The sequence below is a fragment of the Micrasema longulum genome, unplaced genomic scaffold (assembly GCF_059751315.1).
Source record: "Micrasema longulum isolate JH-2025_06_02 unplaced genomic scaffold, ASM5975131v1 h1tg000802l, whole genome shotgun sequence".
In the NCBI taxonomy this organism is placed as follows: Eukaryota; Metazoa; Arthropoda; class Insecta; order Trichoptera; family Brachycentridae; genus Micrasema; species Micrasema longulum.
Genome location: NW_028277994.1, coordinates 12203 through 34940, shown reverse-complemented (window position 1 = coordinate 34940; position 22738 = coordinate 12203). Strand labels below are relative to the sequence as shown.

Here is a 22738-nt window from a genome sequence, read left to right as displayed (position 1 = left end):
CTAGTGTATGAAAAAAAACACTGTATAGTGCAATAATCCAGGGAGAAAATACGAGAATACGTTTGTTTGAAGAAATGTCAGATTCCGTTTCCTATTAAGATAAAAATTTTGCTAAATAAAAACAGGTGTGGTTTTCTTAAATAAAACCATTGATCTATTAAAACACATATCGAATCACCCTGAGCCCTTTAAAATTATTACACTTAACTCACGCCCTAACTCAGTCATGCCCAACACGTATTTGGTCATTCTTTAACCGCCAGCTGGATTTTTACGTGAATTTGATATTTAATTCGAAACCAAAATGCCTGATTGTGTCGTGAAAGAGTGTAAAAACCGTTAGGATAAACGTAAAAAGATGGTGAATCTTTTCATTGGTAAGTAGGTACCTAAGTACTTGTTTATGGTTGAATTCCAGAACCTTAAATAATTCATTTTCAAATACAGAATTCTTTTTGCAAATTTCGAACTCTGTTCTTCTCACCAGGGGTGCACGTTTTTTTCCGCTGCTTAGCAACCGTCTGAACAAGGTCTGTTTTTACTGCTTCTCTTGTGCTTTCTGTAATTTAAAAAAATATTTTGATGGAAATTTTTCTTCTTATTTTCCTTACTTAATTTCCCGCCTTTTTAATTTTTCTATTTGCCGGGTGTTTTCTTTTAATTGTTAGGTAATTGTTTTTTCCTCCCGCTTAAGGCTTGCAGGCCCATAACGGAGGATCCCGCGGAGACGGCTGCGAGGCCGTCTCCCGCACCAGTAGACGATCATGATTATGCTGGCGCGCGAAAGAGACGTGATGTGGACAACAATCTTTCACTTAAAAAAACAAAAATCGTAGTCCCAGAGGCTAGCTACAAACCTCCCGACTGTGGTACTTTCATAGTCCATCTCCAAAACATCTTTACCGATGCATCCTATCTCTTTCGATAACTTTCTGTCCCGACACAACTTCAAAAACATTTTACCCGGAGGGGTAAATTTTCTTGGCAAATTTCGAATCTCCGTTGAATTTAAGGATTTCAAATCTGTCAACGACTTTTCAAATTCTCGCGACTATTACGAACTACCATTTTAAGGCGTTAATCCCCTCCTACTAAATTACTCGTTTGGGTTTAATTGAAGGAGTTCCGACTGAAATGTCGGATGATGACTTTATCTCATAAAATAAATCTCTGAATGTTGGGTTCCGGAAATATACGTAAAACTTTTTAAAGTCCGGCGACTAAATTATAAAGATACAAAATCTGGGTATGTAATTTGGAAACCTTCTCAGCCAGTAATTATATATTTTGAAGGTCAGTCCTTACTCCCTCCTGTTTACATCCACTACAATTCTATTCCTGTAGAAAAATACATCTTCCCCACGATTTTATGCTTCCAGTGCTGCCGCTTTGATCACAGCAAAACGGTATGCAGACCACTGTCCCGTTGTTTCAAATGTTCTGAGAATCATTTAGGTGAATCCTGCCTATCTGACAAACCTCCTAAATGTGTTAACTGCAAAGGTTCTCACATTGCTATTAATACTTAATGTCTAAAATATTATTGACAAAAAAGTATCAAACACCATATGGTTGCGGATAATATTTCGTATTTTAAGGCAGCTACGATTGTTCCTCCTGCCAAACCTTCCTTTGCTGAAAAGGCTTCTTCCCTTCCTTCCCCCTCTTTCCCCCTCTTTCTCTCGCCCGGCTAATGTAATTTTCGGTAGTAATACTTCGCCTTCCACTTCCTGTAAAAAAAACTGTTTTCACCTACCGTACTCCAAAAAGTCCTGAAAATCTCATTTTAATTAAAGATTTACTTAAATCACTATTAATCTCTCCAAACGGTAATAACACTGATTCTGACCATTCTTATTGTGTTGCATTTTCCAATAATAAAAGCGTTGATAATCCCCAAAAACTTATCAAAACTTTACTAAACCTCATTATTATGTCTAATAAAATACCGTCCAGCGCTGCCAATTTAATAAATAATTTACTTCAAGCTTTTAACAATGGCTCGTATTCTTCAATGGAACAGCAGAAGTGCCGTATCCAATTATATAAATCTTTTCCATTTATTAACTTCATTTTCAATATCGGGTGCTGCCATTAGTGAGACATGGTTCAAATCCGATCTGGTTTTCAGATTGGGTGGGTACTCGTGTATTAGATGTGACCGCTCTGGTGGAGGCGATGGCTGCGCTATCTTTGTGGAAAATTCCATTTCTTTCGAGCGCATACCGGTCACCCCTTCTGTTAATCTCACTCAAGTATGCGCATGCGCAGTTAGGATTGACAATATTACATTCGTTTCATCCCATACCTCCCCAAATTCTCTGTTTAATATTCAATGGTGGTCAAACTTTTATTCTTTCTTCCTAATCCTATTTAAATCTAGGGCGATTTCAACGCTCGCTCCACTATATGGGGCTGCGTAAAAGACGACAAATCCGGTAAGTTGACTAACTCATTTTTTTGATGAATTTAATTGATGTGTTTTGAATGATGCGTCTCCGATACGCATTCCTCTTCCAAACCATACCCGCAATGCTCTGGACCTCTCTTTCTTCTCACTTGGTTTAGCCTATTATTTTTCATGAGAGGTTTTATCGGATTCACATGGCAGTTGACCATCTTCCAATTGTAATATCTTTATCAGACGTTTTTGCAGTATATTCCAATAATTCAAGACCAAAATACAAATTAAATTCACCAAAACGTAACCCAATTGCATTTAAAATGCTTCTTGAAGAGGAAACCTCCAAATTTTCTCAGGTTATCCCTGAAAATTGTAAAAGTTCTTGGGTAAATATGCTTTAAATTTTCCATGAAACTGCCAAAAAAAATATTCCTTTTTCTAAAAATATTAATAGTCACTTTTCGTCTCCCCCATGGTGGGACTTCGAATGTACTAAAGCAATGTCTAAAAGAAAATTAGCTTGCAAATCTTATTGTAAACATATGAATTTGGAAAACTTTTGAAAATGAAAACAGGTTCAGACTGAGACCGGACGGTTGTTAAGAAGTAAAAAAAGACACGGATGGTCCCAATTTTGCGAACGACTTTCCACTTCGAGCACACTAAAATCAGTATGGACGACGATACGAAAATTTAGGGGTTCTAATAATCCTCTAATTGAACTTGTGCCGGTAACACTTTGGTTGGACGACTTTCTTAATAAACTGGTTCCTTTTTACTGTCCCAATATCGATACGTTTCTTATTAATATGCTCCGCTTAATGCTCCCTTTTCTTCCACTGAACTGGAAAGGGTTCTCCTTAATTTAAATGACCCTGCTCCCGGTCACGATATCATTCCCTATTCCCTTATAAAATGTACAAATACTGTATTTCGTAATTTTAATTTAAATATTTATAATCAAATTTTCGATTCAGGTTGAATTCCAGACTCCTGGAAAGTGCTCAAGTATCTCATTCCCATTTTCAAAGTTGGCAAAAACTCGCATATTGGCTCCTCATATAAACCTATTGCATTATCATCCTGTTTTCAAAAAATTATGGAACATCTAATTAAAAATCGGCTTGATTGGTTTGTTGAAAGTAATAAGATTTGTTCAAATGTTCAATTTGAATACGGGAGAGGAAAGGAAACGCGTGACAATCTTTCTGTTTTTGTTACAGACATCTAAATCGCTTTAAGCTTTAAGTTTAAATTCTAATAGCTTCCTTTCTGGACATCAAAGGAGCATACAACGTCAAAATTCCGATTCTCATTAAAAAAACTCTCTTCTCCGAATGTCCCCTCAAAAATTGTAAATTTTGTAAATAATATTTTTCTTAATAGAACCGTTAATATTTTGGTCAACCGCCTCATAATGAGATCTAGATCCATTTGGAAAGGGATTCCTCGAGGTAGTCCCTTGAGTTCTCTTCTTTTTTATATTTATACCCATGATCTTTTTCACTGTCTTAGACAATCCTGTAATTTTTTACAATTTGCAGATGATTTCAAAATTTATATTCCAGGTAAAGAACTTCCTTTTCTGTTGAACCAAATGATATTGTCGCTTGATCTGTTTGATTTCTGGAAAACAAAAAATAAACTTATTTTGGCCTCTGATAAAATATGTAAAATTATGGTCTTCGCGAAAAAAAGTCATATGTTTCCCTCCCAATCTTTATATTAAAAACTTAGCCATTGGATTTAGCAACGAAATTATATTTTTGGACGTTCATTTTGATTCTAAATTAGCTTGGCATACTCACATTCAGCTTATTATCTCGAAATGTAATAAAAGCTTCAATATTTTAAAGTCCACAGCTGGCGTTTCGTGGGGATTTCATCCCCAAAACTCCTTTACAACGCTCTAATAAGATCACACTTGGATTATGCTTCATTCTTGCTCGAACCACTACCTAAACATTTGTCTTCTAAACTTGATAAAATGCTATGTAAATCCCTTCGTCTTATTTCTGGCTGTATGAAATCTACTCGGTTGAAAATGTTGACTCCCCCCCTTCACATTAGAAGACAACAACAAACGGATTCGTTCTTCATCAAACACATCCGTTTTCAAAATCATCCTGTTCTGTCTAAAGTACAATATCTTCATTTTATTTAAATTAATAATTATTATCTTTGGCGTAACGAAAATCCCCCTGCTCTTTCGATTAGTCACGAGCGTTTTTACTATTTCACTACAAATATTTTTCGATATCATGCTTTACCAATTTATTATTATCCATATATTTTTGTTTTTTTTCTCAAACGTGGAAATTTATTTCGATCTTGGCTTTTCGAAATTTTAAACTACTCACTGATCGATTTATTATATTAATATTGAATTTTCAGAAATTATTTACTGTAATTGGCCCGATCAGAAGTACATATTTACTGAACCGATGGTTCTAAATCAAATAGTGGCATTGGTGCTTCCTTCCTTTGTGGACAAGATGATTGATTTGGTATTTTTAAACTCCTTTCTCAGCTCTATGTTGATTGCATAGCAACTCTTAAATCTTTAATCCATATCGAAAACATGAACTATTCGTACTCCGTTATTTTTTCTGATTCACTAAGTTGCTTAAAATTACTCCGTCATCCCCATTTAGTTCAAATTATTCATTTATCATCTGTAATATATATATTTTCGCTTTTTAAATTATATCGCTGTGCCAAAAATATTGTTTTCCACTGGATTGGAGTCGAAATAATCTAATTGGGATCCACACAAAACGAATGTTGCGCATCCCTGGGGTGGTATTCTGAACGCAAAAATGTATTTAGTACGTACCTAAATACACGCTAACAGAGCGATCTCTTCGCGCGCAATTCCGTTCAGAATACCAGCCCTGGTGATAGACGAATAAAATATTTACGTTCCTTACATTTTTCTACTTACTAAATTGAAGATATTAAGAACTATAAAAATGTCCAGCGCAAAGCTCATTATTTTGCTAAAAACCGCACGTAAATCGGTCCAGTAGTGTTTTACGAACATTGCCTTTTATATACATAGATGTATAAGCATTGTGATTTACATTTATTTAATACACAGGTTGTAAATTATTTTATTATTAAATTTGAAATTAAAATTTTAAAAACATTGTTTTTAACCATTCATCCAGTATTATTTAATTACCGACCGGTTTCTGAGGTACTACATGCTCCTTTATAAAGGTATCATTTTATTTTATAATTAATAAACAATAAAATAGTGCTTTAAATATAAAAATGTTATATTTTATTTTTATTTCAATATCCTTCAAAAACAATTTGCAGTATCAGTATAATTTATTTTACTGTACTTTTGCTGGAAATGGAAAAAGAACGACGTGGCGTCCTATAGGTATTTCTATCTGATAGGAAAATATGGTTATGTTATTCTTCTACTAGAAGTAAACTAAACCTTTTAATTCTTTTATTTATGTTGCGTTGGCACTAATCCGGCTTTCTTTTCATTTCCTTTATAACTGCCCCAAATAAATATTGTTAGATGCAAGTTTATATCTATGTACTAAGCTGAAACAAAACCCAGAAAAGATATTCAGCTCAAAAATTTAATCAAAATACGTAGATACATCATTCCCTTTCCGCACCTAATGGTGCAGAGGGCCACTGCATTGGTACACCAATCGCAGCGTATCTTGATCATTTTTGTTACATGAAGGTAAGGTGATCAGTCTTACGCTTCAGGTACCAGTCTAGGGACTATGAAATATTCTAGTGTAAAAACGCCTTTTTAAATAATATTTCATATCAACCATGTCGGGAATCGAACTCGAGACCTCTTGCATGGTAGGCAAATGCGCTGACCATTACACCACGAGGCCGACACGATCTTATAATAAAATATTACGTGTTCCAGATGCACAAAACTAGTTATGAATTTAATAAATCAATAATAATAATGAATTGATAAATATAGCTAGGTACCCCGGTATTTGTTAGCCGAGTGCTAGGCCCTCAATAAAGACAAATGGTTCGCTTTCGGGCCTGACCTCAGTGATGTCGAGGAAACTATAGCCGAGAAAATACCCTCGTTTAAATGTAAACCATATTTGTAAGGCCCTAAAAATGACCGTTGTATTGTGTTTGATATGTTGCGCGCGTCGCAGCGATCGAGGACCTTAATTTTATTTCACTTTTGCCTTATCGTGACTGACCCCAAGCAAAGCAAAAGTCGGTCGAGTGTACTTAATGTTTGTTGTCATTAATCGATATCGTTTAACTTACTTTTGTGAAACTGTTTCAGCTGTTTCTGGAGAATTACTTCGTAAAAATAACTGTTTTTTTTACCATCTCTGGTTTAGGCTGTATATTCAAAATATCATATATTTTTACACAAAAAAACACTAACAGAGAATATAAAAAGTACACGTGTTATTAAAACATAAGCGTAATTTTGTTTCTCTGTTTTATAATAGAGTTTCAATTTATTTAAAAATATATTATTTTTGTGTTCAAATTACATGCTATAGAAATTAAAAACTTACTTCCAAAATATAAATATACATATTTCTATAAAAAGGGTATGAACTAAAATATTTTAACTGCTTTATTTTTAAACGATTAAAGAAGGAAAAATTAGGCCAGAATTAAAAAATATCACAAAATTTGTGTGGTTTTTAATGCTTGTATTCCTTTTTAAAATACAAAATTTACGGTTTTCTTTTTTCAACTTTTTTGTTTAATCTATTATCCATAAATTAATAAACAAGTTTTACTTCATTATTTCGGTTTTATGAGCATCAATGTAGGGTACATACCTAAGTTTCGTCTAAATGTCAAAAAGGGAAATCTGATGGTTGAAAAGTAATTTTATTTCAATTACATAAAACTTTTTTTGTAATCAAAAATATGTTAAAAAATAATTGTTTTTATCTAATGTTTATTTGCTTTATTTTTTAACGGCACGATTTAGAAAAAAAAAGGCCATTTTAAAATATCTAAATCTTATTATGTCCTTACTTTTAATTAAACCACAGCATTATGCTCAATACCGATAAGTAAAATTAATTTAATAAGGTTTTTTTTTTAAATTAATAAACCGATTTTACACAAAACATTTAAGGATTACATTTTTCAATAAAAAAAAAATTGTTAATAATTTAATGCATTCATAGTTTTTCTAAATAATATTTCAACTACCTAAAATCCTACAAAATAAGAGGGAGGATTGTTTTTCACTTCTCCTGCAAAATATTTATTTTGCATATAGACCCCTTTTCGAGGGACGCCTTCAATGAGGAAGTTCAGTGGTCTTTTTTATTTTTAATAAAAAAATATTTTTTAAATTTTTATATATCGTATTATCAGCGCTACAATTCTTTTAAGTTTTGTATATCTCAAATAACTCCATGTGTAACGTCAGAGGTTCATTTCCGCTTATTCTCATTCAGTTCTTCCCATTGGTCCAGAAGAGACAAGCAGACCGGAAATCTTCCATAGCTCTCAGATCATAGGTTGATTCACATGAAACAGTGACGTCATTCAAAGTAGTGCGTTTTTATTATTTTTTCCATACATTTTTAAGAAACTTTGCGCTGCAATTTAATGCTCTAATTTTTACCCCGCGCAAGAAAACATTTTTTGTATCCCATTTCTCATAGGGCTGAAGTTCCTCATTAATTGACAACTCCACATTACCAAATATGTAACCAAAAAAAAATTGCTTAAAAAATGTATTCTAATTTTACTGTGGAATATTTTTGAATTCGTAAAAACATCACTAGCGGAAGTACTTTTATTATAATTCTCGAATATATGCCAAACAGTGCATAGGGCACTGCATCGGTACACCAAACGAAGCGTATCTTGATTATATTTTTGTTACATGAAGGCAAGATGATCAGTATTTCGCTTCGGGTGCCAGTCCAATGAATATGTCTTACTGCAGTATAAAAACACCTTTCTAAATCAATATGTCATGTATGATAATTTCCTGTTATCTTTATTAGAAACGCGCCGATAAACTTTTATTTATTATTAGTTTGGCGCGATCTAGATTTTGTTACTTTTGGTATAAATTTACAAAAATAAAATTAAAATATTTTTTTTAAAAAGCCGAGAATCGAATCTGAGACATCCTCCTATGGTGGACAAGTGCGTTAACCACTAGATCACGAAGTACTAAGAATGTTCATTTTTTATTTAACAGCTATGATTATTATTTATTTATTTTTATAATTAGACCTACATATTACTACGTATATTTAATAACAAGACAATACGTAGGTCTAATAAATATGTATCTAAAAAACGGTTATTTTTTTAGTATCGCATTACATTGTGCTTTATAGATATACTCGTACATAAAATCGAATAAAGAAAAGCATATATTGTCCATTGTATGAAATAAACCATCTATTTTAGGGGATGGAAAGATAATGCAAAATATTTCACACATCAACTATGTGTACAGATAATTTTAATATATTGTAGTTACGTTACTATGTTACGTCACTTCGTAGTTAGCGTGTTCACCTACCGTGCTTCAGGTCGCTGTTTTGATTTCTAGCAAGGTGGATGAGAAATGTTGGTGGTTTTACACTACAATATGTCACTGTCCCTTGACCAGCACTTAAGCGTAAGACTAATCACCTTACCTTCCATCAAAATCAAAAATGATCTAGATATGCTGCAGTAGGAGTACTAATGCAGTACCCTGTGCTCCTCTCGGTGCAGATAGGGAAATTATAATAATGATAGCTACCTAACACAGTCAGAGTTTTTTAAGAAATGTGTACCTTCATTCTTGAATATTCCTAAAAACTGATTTGGAATAATGATGTAATAACTTATAACTTATATTCACCCTCTAATGGGCATCTTCAGACTGGTGAATTACACTGTATAAGTATAGAGGCTGAAAGCGCTAATAGGTCAAACAAATAAGTGGAAATGAACCAAGTATTTTTTAATTAATAACTTATTATGTAAATATAAGTTATTACACCATTACAATGGAATTCCATCAAGAATTGTCAATAAATCATTTGAATCAAACGATTTGGAATAGTTTTAGTTTTTTCTTTAAGATATTTTAGTGAAAACACTCAATAGCCAATAAAAGAAAATAAAACTAAACAATGAAGTTTGATTGACACTAAAATTATTTAAAAAAAGAATACCCAGAAAAAACACCAATATTTGTATTCCTTTAACAATTTTAGTTTTAAAAATATTATTGATATAAGTCCCTCGCAGGGTCATAATAGGTAATAATAAAACATTGATATTTTAAAAGAAAACTTACCTCGGCAGCGTGCGCAAGTTTTAAATTTTCAATAGTCATTTGCATTTCCGCTTGGAACTTGCCTTTGAGACCAATGAACTCCAAGGGCCAGTTGGATGATGTTGCATTAATGTCTGATAGTAATGCCTAAAAAAAATAAACACCTAATAAGCTCATGCTATAAACACTGATAAATTTTATTATTATTGGGACCAAATTATGATTCTTTGTCTATCCATTGTAATAATCTACTACTTAAGCAGTTCAAACAAATATTTAATTAATTTAATTAAAAGTCTTTCATAATTAATCCGAACCATGTAAACATTTATTTTAAGTTTGTAAACATTTATTATTATAGGCAGTTCAAACCTACCTTTTTGTAGATTTAAAATTTTGTATAAATCTGACAATATTCATTTATAAAGTACATAATATAAATCAGCCAAAACAATTTGAGAAATTTCAAGTATTTTTAAAAATATATTTACAATAACATTAATTTACCAGTTATTTGTGTTGTATTAGATACCTACTATTTATTATCTTGTGTGTACTTGCCTCTTCCAATAGGGTATTTTCACAAGTCTTTAAAAATATCATATATATTTAGAAAGGATTTTTATGATTCTAATGATATAACTAAAATATGCATATTTTAAACCTTTCTTGACTATTTATCCCACGTCCCACGTAAAAAATATTAATCGTAATTAATTAACCGTTATTAAAGTATTTTTTTTGCTTATTTAAAAACAAAAATAATAAAAAAAACATGAAAAGACTCTACGTTATTGTTTTTACGAGTTAATTAAATTTGTAATTTGTAAAAGCCACTCTTCTACCGTTCAAATCTGAATTGAGATTTATTTTTAAATATTTATAACCTAAATACTTTCAGGTTATTAGACACTACATTAGTAAATATGTTGAAAATCAAGTTACCTTTTCTAGTTCCAAATCGGCATCGCGATGCTCGAAGTGTAAAAGATCACCGTGATCGGTATTTTCCAAAGTTTGTAAATGCGCTTTAAGTTCTGCAATTTGATTCTTGTAATTCTCTTCCATTTCAGCAAAATGCAGTTCGTGGGATTCTGACATGTTTACCATATCCATTTTGTGCTGTGACTTGAGTGCTTGCATCTGTGCTTGATGTTCATTGTTCATGGTTAGTAACGACTTCTGAAGTACAGTTATCTATAAATAAACATTACAATTTATAATAATAAGATTAGAAAGGTATACTTCTACTCAAAGGAAAAAGCCAACAAAAACAACAGTTTTTCAATAAAAATATACATGTATTTTATGTATAATAACTATTCCATTATCATTTATACACTTTAATTTATTTATATTCTGAAAAGTAATAATTATTTCAAAAATTACAAAGCAATATTTAAGGAAAGGAAATGGCACATTTATCCTATGAAAGATAAAAGGATATTATTTAAGCAAGGTTATTATAATTTTAATTCATATAAAATGTTACCTCATCCAATCCTAAGTGAAACTCAGCACTGTGACTTCTTTTTATTTTGTGATGCACAATATCAAATCCTTTGTCTCCCGCTCCATGCAATGGACTGCCAAAGGGAAGAGCTTCGGGACAATTGTCCAATGAGTCAGTGGATGATGATGATGACAACTTTTTACTATGCTGACTGAACACATCTTCAGAATAACTGAAAACAGTTCAATGAATATGTAATAATTGTTTTTAATTTGTTATTAAACACATATTTTATGAATGCTCTGTTATAATTTATTATTTCTTCATTAACGATCTTATGAGGAAGTTCAGTGGTTTTTTTATTATTATTTGTTAACAGACTATTAAACTAAGACATTTTTTTTTTTTAATTTTTATGTATCGTATTATCAGTGCTATGATTTTATGTTTTGTATTTTTAAAATTTCTTCACGCGTGACATCTCAAGTTATCTTCCCATTCTTCTCGATGAGCTCTGCTGATTCATCAGTTAACTTACCAGAAATTTATCGCAACTCTCTTATCATTGGTTGATTCGGAAGAACTAGTGACGTCATAAAAAATAGTTCATTTTTATCAAAATCATTTTTCTCATACATTTTCAAGCAACTTTGCAGTACAATTTAATGCTATAATGTTTATATCAAATTTCCTATAGGTCTGAACTTCATCATTCTGAAATTACGTATTACTAGAAAAATAGGTCCCTATAAACACATAATGCCAGTTTCTATCAAACTAGGCATTTAAAGTTGCGGGGATAATTATCTATACAAATACATATTCCCTCAATATTTGCAATTCAATAACCTGCCCTCACAATCTAATTATCTGACTAAGAAATCGCTAGTGGCAATAAGTTCGCCATTTAATTGTGTGTACCCTTTGTTTTATTCAAGATAAAATATTTATTTTTTCGTATTTATAATTTTCTATATTCTGGTTAATAAAGATTTTTTATTATTATTATTACTGTTAAATCTTTAAATTAATAATTATGCATTGTAACAATTTACATTTAACATAATTTATGCATTACATGTTTTGTTAATAAAAACATTGAGCTTACTTTTTCTCCATTTTAGCACACCGTTCCTCAAAATATGTTCTTAACTTCTCTACCTCTTTTTTATGTTTTTGTTCGACTCCTTTGAAAAATTCTATCAATTCTAGATTATCGGGTTTCATGTGGGATAGAACTTCATTAAAGGATATTTTTAAATCACCTTTCTTTTCATCTTCTGGGAAGTTTATGATGTAATGATTAATATCCGCGAGACTTTTATCAAAAAACGTAAGCATTTCTTTTTCCAAGTGAGCAAAAACTTTTTCTCTCATAATTTTAGGATCCAGCTTTGAATGTGAATCTTTTTCTAATATGACTTCCAATATGTTTTTATTGCCTGCACTGTTGTCATTTGTTTCTTTTGGGGAAAATAGTTGTGTTATGTCCGAATCCATAGTTTCTTCAGACTTTAGACATGCACCAGAAATGTTATTGTAGTTCAATGAGCCTTCATTTATTAAATTTTCATGTTTCACAAAGTCAGATAATTGTCCTTTTGTTTCAACGCCCGAAGATGATACTTCACTTAAAATCTGTCTTAATTTAGATAGTTCAGATGATAAATAATCATTCTGAACCTGAAGGCTTTCTCTTTGCTCTGAAGCGAGTTTAAGTTCTTCAATCTTTTGTAAAAGAAATTTTTGAATATCTGGAAACTGAAAAGTAATATTTTAAAAAAGAAAACTTATAACTTACCTACATACATACATAGTAAACTACACATGGATTAATTATTTGTTTAAATTTTTAAAAATTTCATTATAATTTTTTTTTAAATATATTTATCTTTCTACGGTTTTTATTTTACTTGCATTAATGCTCTTCTTAAAAAACACGTATTAAGTTGATGAATTTTTATATTCCTAATACAAAAAATAAACTTTGAAATCTTCTTAAAAGTTTCTGATGAATAAAATGGTGATCAAAATTACTTACCTTATGATGCAAATCTTCAGGAAATGTTTTATAATCTGTTGTAATTGTATTCATTGAAAATTCTCCTTCGAGCGTTGGTTTACTTTGCGCATCAAACAAATCATTTTCTGTATTGTCCTTGTTTTGATAGATGTCTCTTGACTGATTCACAATCAACTCTTCCATGTCAAAATCACGTTCAAAGTCTTCATTTCCAGTACATAGAATATCCTCATCATCAGCTGAGATATTTTCACTATCATTACTACTCGCATCTTTCAATGGTATCTTCTTTGAATTTGAGAGGTTATCTTCTTTTCGAACTTCTAATAGATCTAACTCATTATTTTCCACAAAATTTATAGTATTCATGGTCACAAATCTATTAACAGGATTGAGAATACTTTCTACGTTAGAATAAATTATCTTACTGAAAGGAAAGTTTCTTTTGGAAGCTGCTTGTCCTCTTATATCTAATTTAATAATATCTTCTGATGTTGTGGATGATGACAGCGATCCACTCTTTCCGGCAATATCCTTTTCCAGTTCCTCTAAGTCAGTGTTTGACTGTAAAGGAGGATCTGTTGACTCTTCTACATACAAACCTGATATTCCTAAACGATGAGAATGTAGAGTACTCTCCTTATCCAAAAGTGTTGAACAAACTTGATTGGCATTGCTCTCTGCTAAACTGCTTTCTATGGATTGAGAAAACTCTATAGACCCAATGTGAGTATGTATAGAGCTGCTAATACTCGAGCCATCACCACTTATGGGATGTAATAATGAAACATTTGCAATGTTTTGTGCTTTACAATCTGGCAGTTCATCATCTTCTGACAGAATAACTAACTCGGCATTGGAATTACTATTATGACTTGGTATTGCACTGTCAGGTTGGTGAGAATCTTTTTCGGAACTCATAGTTTTACCACTAGATAAACTATTCAAATTTAAACTAGGAATTGTTAAATGTGACGAATTGGTAATCACGTCTTCTACTATACTATTACTATCCAACTGATTCATGTTATTTTCGTCGCGAGTTTCCGAATAATCTTTAGTCGAAACGTCTTCCATCTCAGACAGTGCAGTTTTTTTATCAGGGGAATTTTTACCACTTTTGGAACATGGATCAGAAATGATGCTCTCTATTTGAATAATAGGCATTGTGTGATCACTTTTGTCATCTTTTTTAATAAATATTGTATGAATATTATCCATTTTATTGAACTTTTCATTTGTGTACTTAGGCTGGAAACAAAGGAGTTATTCCTTTATAACTTGGCAACTATGTAAATAATGATAGCAGTTTTGAGAAAATAAAAAAATAATTACTGATTGAAACATTGGGAGTAAAGTAATTGGGGAATCTTTGGTAGGAAACAATATATAATACACGTAACTCACAAACTAAAAATAACTATAAATGCAGATTGTAGAATGTATTGAATAACACAAAAAGGTCAAGTATTATAAATCACTAAGTGCTACCTGATCTTCACTTGGAGGTTCAGTATATGGTTTTTCGTTTTCCATTGGCAAATCTTACTAAATAGATCTTCCGAAATAAACTGTCATTCTGATCTGATAATCTTTATTTTTTATTAACAATTGAACTGTCATCGATTTCAAAACAGGACGCCATTTCTAAACAAAACCAAAGATGGTAACACACACAAATAATATATTGTAATACACTAACACAGACTAAATTCAAAGAAGCAAAGCCAGATACCACAAACTATACTCTTATCCAGAGACTATACACGCAAGGTGAGATCCGAGTACAAAATATGTACTTCTAAAAATCTATAGGTGGTCATGAAAATTTTACGTAGTTACTTGGGTAATAATATGGTATAATAAAAATCACAAAATCTTGTGTTGCAAAAAATTAGGCAAATTATTACAAATGAATGTTTGTTATAATGTTATGAAAATGTTTCTAGTGTGTATGTTAATATTGAATTATTTTTAAATACATCAGTTGCGAAACATAAAATATTTTAATTACTGCTGACATATTATTTAATTGAACGTTTTAATCAAATTTGAAATACTACCGCCTTTCGCATTTTTATGGAAAACAAACAATTTCAAATGCTTTCATTTTGCGATTGCTGAACATGTATTTTTATTACATTTTTGGGGTTTCTATATAAAATATTAACTTTGTGGGTGAATAAATGTTTAAAAAAAACAACTTAACTACCAACAGTTATTTCACAAAGACAAAAAAAATAATCGAGTTAAAAAATAAATCTATACAAAACTCGATACGCAAAAAACTTTTAAATGGTTTTTAAAAAATTTAAATGCAATGTATGAAACATTTCACATTACGTAATACAATCATAATAGAAAGTAGAGTTTAATTTTGTTTACTGAAAATATAGAGTTTCATTTCCCATTGGCGACTTGCGTAAATTTTTGTATGTTTTATATTTTGTAAATATTTACTATACGCAACGAATTTATATACACTAAAAAAATATTTTAAATAAATACGTGCATTTTTATAATTCACCAGAAATTTTTAATTTTATGAGCTATTTTCAATCAGTTGTAAATCAAAATGGAAATCACGTTGGGGTAGAATAGAATAGAATGGTTTGAACCCCGAATTTTCGATCCGTGAGTCCACGACACTAGCCACGGGACCATAACTAAATTATTTTAACCTCATATTCCTACAGTTATAGAAAAAACCTCTTTGAAAAGTGTGTATGAAAGTTTAGGTATTTACATGGATTATAAATTTCTGTTATTGGCTGGTTTAACTGATCATTTGAAAAGTATATTTATTATTTTACCATTATGATTAATTAAAGTATTCATATTTCTCTAATTCATCCATCTGATTACTTTTTATATTTTCGTTGTTAGTTGATCTATGAAATAAAACGAGGAAAGCAACAAACTCTGGTGATAATTAATTATTGTCAACCAGCGGAGGTGATTCTATTGACAAGATCACGTACCGCAGATGCCAATTGAAAGCTTTGATTACGCTGGCCTACTTCCTAAGGCATCAGTCTCTCTATTCATGGACGTCCAGCTAACTATTGATTACCAGTAGTTCATGTCTTGAAAGCGAACTTGATTTAGAAAGACACAACAGTTGACTGCTTTAAAAAAGCCTGAGTGCTATTTGTGACCATTATATGCTCTAAGAAGCTAATATAAGGAATTGTATGTAGTTATATATGGGTAAACACATTAAAAGAACTTTCATTAGATTATGTAATTAGATTATTAACCATTAGTGTAGAGAAAAAATAAAGTTATGTTATATTTTACTAACACCGATTAGATGAACTAGGTGTTGATTTAAAATTATGATCAATGAACATTATGAACACAATCATGCGATGAGCGTTCTTAGTAAATGAACCTAACCATTTAAATACGCAAAATCAACGCTTTTCTCGTAATCTGCGCACGTAAACCATAGATTAAAGATTTATACAGCTTTAACGTCAAACTTTTGGTTGTTGGGAGTGGTTGGTAATTTTGTTTATTAAAACGTTTGACCGGCATTAAAATTCTTCTCGTGACAAGATGACAGAGAACATTAATAAGCGTCCGTCTAAAAGTATTCTTAAATCATCCAGTAGTGTTGAACGCCAAGAACATCCTTCATGCTCAAAAAAACCCAAAGAACAAAGATTCGATGAAATGAATATAATTGCAACGCTTCACCCTCCTGATAAGGATTATGGGCATATGAAAATCGAAGAACCAAAAACACCCTATTCCGAATATTCAGATCCAGATTTAAATCCTACTAGAGACGAAATAGACGCTAACATCCTCGCTGCCAAATTAGCTGCAGGTATGAATAAACCGCGCAGGGATTATTCCTCCAGTTCTGAAGAAGATGATAACGAAACGCCAGATGAAAGACGCATACGTTTAGAATTTCAAGATAAACGTAAGAAACATTATAATGAATTTCAAGCTATCAAATTGGCTCGAAAATTGATGGAGGATGAAGATGAAGACGATTGCTCTTGTGAAAATGCTTCCATGGAGACTGCTGATGTAGCCTCAACAAATGCTTCCCAAAGTTCTTCTACAGAAATATGTGATCAAACACCAAAACAGTTTAACATTAAAAAATCTAATCCATGACCTTACTTTAGACTGCCATACATTTATTTAAGCTGCATACTTATTTAAAAATTTCTTTGTAAATATGAAATATATGCAATAATATTTTATTTAACCATAGTATATTTGCCGAATAAATTTGTTGATGACTTTGTTAGATATGTTTTTGAATCAGCTCTTATTTATTGGTCTTACACTGTATGGACTAGAGAATATAAATATGTGCACAGATTTCATCGGTCGCTGTTATCAGTATGTATCTTCTTTTAGTGACCCCGTGTAAGTTGAATTTGTTCCGATGTTTTGGCTACCATTGCAGAAACCATCTTCCTAAAATATTAAATTCCAAACACGAAAACCCCCTGGAAACTGAGCTGCTAAGGATGTGATAAAGTGCCCATTGGACATACAGGACAGCGAAGAAAAGCATTAACGAACATAAAAGAGCGTCTAAACTTGGGCACCCTGAAATATCTGCAATAGTGGAACACTTGATAGACACAGGGCATGTTTTGATCTTTGAACCAAAGATTTTACATTAACCTAAAAATTACAGTTCACGAATAATAAAAGAGGCAACAGAAATACACAAACACCCAAATAACTAAACAAAGACGACGGGCTGAAATTAAACTGAACATGGTTCCCGCCACTACAAACTACAGAAATAACACGGAATGTGGCTACTGCCGACTGCAACAAGGTACAAACTACTAGTACATAGATGCATATTTTTTCTACAAAACACACAGTGTACCCTGCAATGGTAGCCGAAACGTCGGAACGAATCCAACATACACGGGATCACCGAAAAATTGATACATAATTAATATAAACGTGTTAAAATCTATGTTTCTACGGAAGGGAACGTGGAAGTTTAAACATCGTGTACAATCTGACATTCTGCCGATAGTTTGAATATCCATATTTCTTCAATCTGTTGATTTATGTGAAGTACTTAAGTAAAGAACTTTTTGTGAAGGCTGAACCATTTACTTACTATGACTTCACAAAAATTAATAGATTTAAGAATTGTGAGTGTTACACATTGTGTAAAATTATAACGTAACCGGCCAATAACAGATTATATATACACCATGTAAAAATATCATAATTTCCTTCACAGACTCATTCTACACCTCTGTTGAAGAATCATCTGTCAATCTTAATTAACTCCCTTCAGTGTCTACAAAGATATGGACATACTAAGAAGAGTGTTGCTACATTCTGTTATGTAATTGGTGACTACTATTCAGCACTTTTACATCAACTTATACAGATAGTAAATAGTACTCACTGGTTTAAAACAAATGATGAGCGTAAGGAACATCCCTTTTATTGCAGAGAACAACCACACATTATATATCGCTGATTTAAAAGAGCCATAAATCGAGATTTGGCTTTTTCAGTAGAGCCAATCAAAGTTTTTATCACGGATTTTTGCTTTTTTTAAAATCCTACTTTTTATATCTATGTTTTTAATATCATTAGATGCGTTTTTTATAGCTGTATCTGTCTAATTATGGAGCTTTGTGCTAACTATCGCCCCTAAAGCTCTGAAGTTAGCTACCAAAACCAAAAATGCAGAAAGGGCTGTTGTGCGATTTGGCTCATTTATAATGCAAAATCCATGGGAGTATATATTTCTTATAAAAAATATGACCGATTTAAATCTCATTTTTGCAATAAAACTAAATTTCGGGGTTTTCGATTTGTGGCAGTTTCGAATTTAAGCAGCGATATGTTAAACGACTGCCACTTAATTTATTGACATCTGTTGATATCTTTTGACACGGGTCAGCCTTTCTTCTGCCAGCTCTTTAAGATAATATAAATAAAATAACAATTATTATGATTGATTTTTCCTTAGCAGTTAGACTACCAACCATAAGGTCACCGATTTGATTCTAGAGGGAAAGTCCCAGAAACAATTTTTCACATGGTCAACTTAAAACTAAGTATCTTACCTTTCTATAATTTGTTATAATGCTTCTTGATTGTCCCATGAATATAATTCACTAAACTTTTTTAAAGCGTATTCTAATGAATAATGAGGAAGTTCAGTGGTTTTTTTAATATTTTTTTTATTATTTGTTAATAGACTATCAAACTAAGCCAAAATTCTTTTTAATTTTTTTTATTTATCATATCTGCGCTATGATTTTTTAAGGTTTGCAATTTTGAAATTACTCTGCGTCTGACGTTACATTTTCAATTGTGTTCAAGATTGGTGAATTGACTTCCCGTTAACCAGATATCTATCGCACACTCTATCAGTAATTTGTTTGGAAGAACTAGTGATGTATATATATATATATTTCCTTTTTTTAAATCATTTTTTTCATACATTTTAAGGAAACTGCGCTGTACCATTTAATGTTTTAATTTTTATTGCGCCTAAAAAAACATTTTTATATCCAATTTCCCACAGCCCTGAACTTCCTCATATTATCATTATGCAACAGGCAGCTACAGCTGGGCAGTCAGAAAAGTGAGGCACCAATTTAAGCTGCTTTTTACTTCTAAGTTTTAGTGATTCATTCACAAAAGATGACTGACAATAATTCATTACGCCGGCTAATTGTGTGTACGCAGCCAAGGTTGTTAAACTTAGCTCCCGGATTAGCTACAGGAAACGTGTAATCTGGGATATTCTGTTGAAAAAAACTACGTGCTACCGGGAGACTGGACCGCTGAACACATGCGAACCACAAGCTCACTGCCTGATATCATGTGATTGGTTTATTTCGCACCACGGCAAAAATCCAGACGGCATGATAAAATAACATCAGGTGGACTTATATTAATTGTGTTTTAATCTTTATTAAATGCAAGGCAAACCCAATAACCACCATGTGGCCGACTAATGTTAATTTAAAAAAAAAACTGTTACAGAATGGCCGGTGGAGGGGTGGTGATGAATATATATATTGTTTAATTTTTAAAAAAAATTGACCATTCGTTAAAGCTTAAAATTAGTTTTTACAATGGGTGAATCTGAAAAGAGGCCACAAGACCTTTGAAACAGATCCGGGTAAGTGGGGGGGTGGCAGCTTTCAATGTAGACCGTAGCCATAAAAAAATAGCGTTAAAATTATCACTTAAAATACAACAGGCACCTGCAAGATTGTCATTTTATTTTTGCCTTTCGTTACATTTCTTTAGTATTTCAGCAATATTATTATCGTCGAGACATCCTTCACTTTCCTTCTGCATATATTACGCTTTTACAAGTTATTTTTATCATAAAATATTTAACCACCTTATGCAAGTGATTCTTAGTTAGTATAAGTCCCGTTGATGAGGTAGTTACCTCGAAACCGGTCGACATTTAACTAAAAATTATATTGGTGTATACAAATTTATAAACAAATAAGTATAAGAAGTTCTTTTTTTTACTTAAAACTGGTATTTTTAATGGTTGACTATCAATGAAGCAAATAAGTTGTATCTGAAAATAAAACATGTCTATTTTTTTAGTAGACCTGCGGTGCTATTCTGAACCGCTCTCGCAACCGTAAAAAAAGTCTTTATCTCTCATATTTACGTACACAATACGCGAGAAAAAAGTGTATGGCTGCCAGAGCGGTTCAGAATATTTTGATGATTTTGTTTAGGTTATAGAAAGAAAATAACTGTTTTTAAAAATACATATTTTATTAAAATTATTGAATACACTGGGAAAAATAGTTATTTTAACAGATATATCACATTCATATATTATAATATTTATATCAGTATTGATTCTTTTGATAAACAAATAACAAGTATTTCTTAAAATATTTTAGGGTGAGTATTTATAAGGTGTTAAAAATATTTTTTACTGTCGGCATGTCTATATTTTTTCAAATGACCCATGTACATCTTGATTTTTATTTTAGTTATTTTAAACAAAATGCATTTTGATAGCTTTTTTCAAATAGATGTTCAACTTTATCGCAATGTGTATTTTATACAATCAGTATAACAAATAAATTTAGTATTTAGCAACAGAACAATATAAAAAAAATCTCTTCATATTGATATATAATCTAAATATGTGTTCGTATGTTCATATAATATTATCAAAATTAAATTCAGCAGATTTACAACAAATAAAACAACGTATCAAGGCATAAAGGTGAAATAAGCATTTAAAACAAAAAATTCTTTTCAACTATTATTGTCGAAATAAACTATAGGTAAAATTTCCCAAAAAACATTGCCATTATACATGTATCAAGAAAAAGAAAAAACCATATTACATTTTTTTCATGTAACAAGTGTCTTTGGAAGACATTTAAACATAAATTAATATAATTAAGAGGATAAAAGAATATATTTAAAATATAACATGCATACTTAGGTTAAGGTATATAATTTTAACATTTAATTACGTTAACACAATACTATAAAAAAAACATAAACCTGAGAAATCCAACCTTGAAAAATAATTATTGTATTTCTATTGCATACATTTATTTTAACTTTTATAATAATTACCTTATTCATACACATATGCAATATGCACAAATTCCATTATGAATTATCCTGCTCGCATAACCATGAATTATAAATTTAGTTTTGATATTTTTATATCAATTCTAGATGTTATGTTTAAGGACTCTGACAATTACAATAAGTCAAATTAAATTAACCATGAGTATTATATTTTTTCATAAAAAAACGACATGATCAAAAAAGTGTATGCATTGCTAAATCTTCCAATTTTTTATTATAATAATCTAATCGATAAAATGCTTATATATTAAAATAGAAAAATATTTCAAAACCTTAATTTAGTTTATTAGTGCCTTACAAAAATGCCTTTAGGAGTATTTAAAAAAAAATACTTAGATGCTTTTTGATAAACGTATTTGACCTTTCCTTTAGTAAATAAATGGATCTCGTATTGTCTAGATACAGTGGGTTGCTTAATTAATAGGGACACCAATAAAGAATGTGTTTTCTCACTTTTGAATTCATAAAACAAAGATGTTTATGATGTTAGGCAACATAATATATATTTATTAACATGTTTATTTTATTGGGAAAATTAAAAAATCTTTTCTTGTTCTTCATTCGCATTTATTTCTTTAGTTTAATTATAGTGAAACATTATCGTATAGAATGTAAAAAAATTGTAATTCCGCCTTTAGCCGCAACTACAGCTTGTACATATAGTGGGATACTCTTAATGCCCAGTTTTGGATTAAAATTTAACTCAACAGAGTAAGGCCACACTCTGATGAGGGTTTCGATGAGCTGTTGCTTGGTTATGATCACCTTCTTAGCAATCTCCCTCTTCGTGAGCTCCCACAGGTTTTCAATGGGATTCATGTCGGGAGAATTCTCCGGCCATGGTAAAACCTGCACATTTTTTCCAGCCAGGAATGCAGTGACAGTTCAGGCTTTATGACAAGGGGCGGAATTGTGTATAAATATGTCATTTAAGCAACCAGGAAACCATTCTTCGACTTGAGGAAG

General features: G+C 31.3%; 2 protein-coding genes across 4 annotated transcripts in view; one reads left to right on the top strand and one right to left on the bottom strand.

Moving 5' to 3' along the window:
• Plp (Pericentrin-like protein) overlaps positions 1–14934 on the bottom strand; it is a 55266-nt gene extending 40332 nt beyond the window's left edge. For all 3 annotated transcript variants that reach the window (XM_088230638.1, XM_088230640.1, XM_088230639.1), the window contains exons 1-6: positions 14651–14934; positions 13178–14410; positions 12245–12897; positions 11176–11368; positions 10629–10880; positions 9705–9830 (exon numbers count right to left, since the gene is read on the bottom strand). In XM_088230638.1, coding sequence (XP_088086764.1) covers positions 9705–9830; positions 10629–10880; positions 11176–11368; positions 12245–12897; positions 13178–14410; positions 14651–14695 — 2502 coding nt within the window. In that variant the 5' untranslated portion in view covers positions 14696–14934. The remainder of the gene's footprint in view (positions 1–9704; positions 9831–10628; positions 10881–11175; positions 11369–12244; positions 12898–13177; positions 14411–14650) is intronic.
• Positions 14935–16596: 1662 nt separating this feature from the next.
• Positions 16597–17429, top strand: LOC148278952 (protein phosphatase inhibitor 2-like). Its single transcript, XM_088230637.1, has one exon. The coding sequence runs from the start codon at positions 16721–16723 to the stop codon at positions 17291–17293; it is 573 nt and encodes a 190-aa protein (XP_088086763.1). The 5' UTR covers positions 16597–16720; the 3' UTR covers positions 17294–17429.
• Positions 17430–22738: the final 5309 nt, after the last annotated feature.

Coding starts and splice junctions, on each gene's coding strand:
- LOC148278952 (XM_088230637.1), top strand. CDS start 16,721: ATGACAGAGAACATTAATAAGCGTCCGTCTAAAAGTATTCTTAAATCA.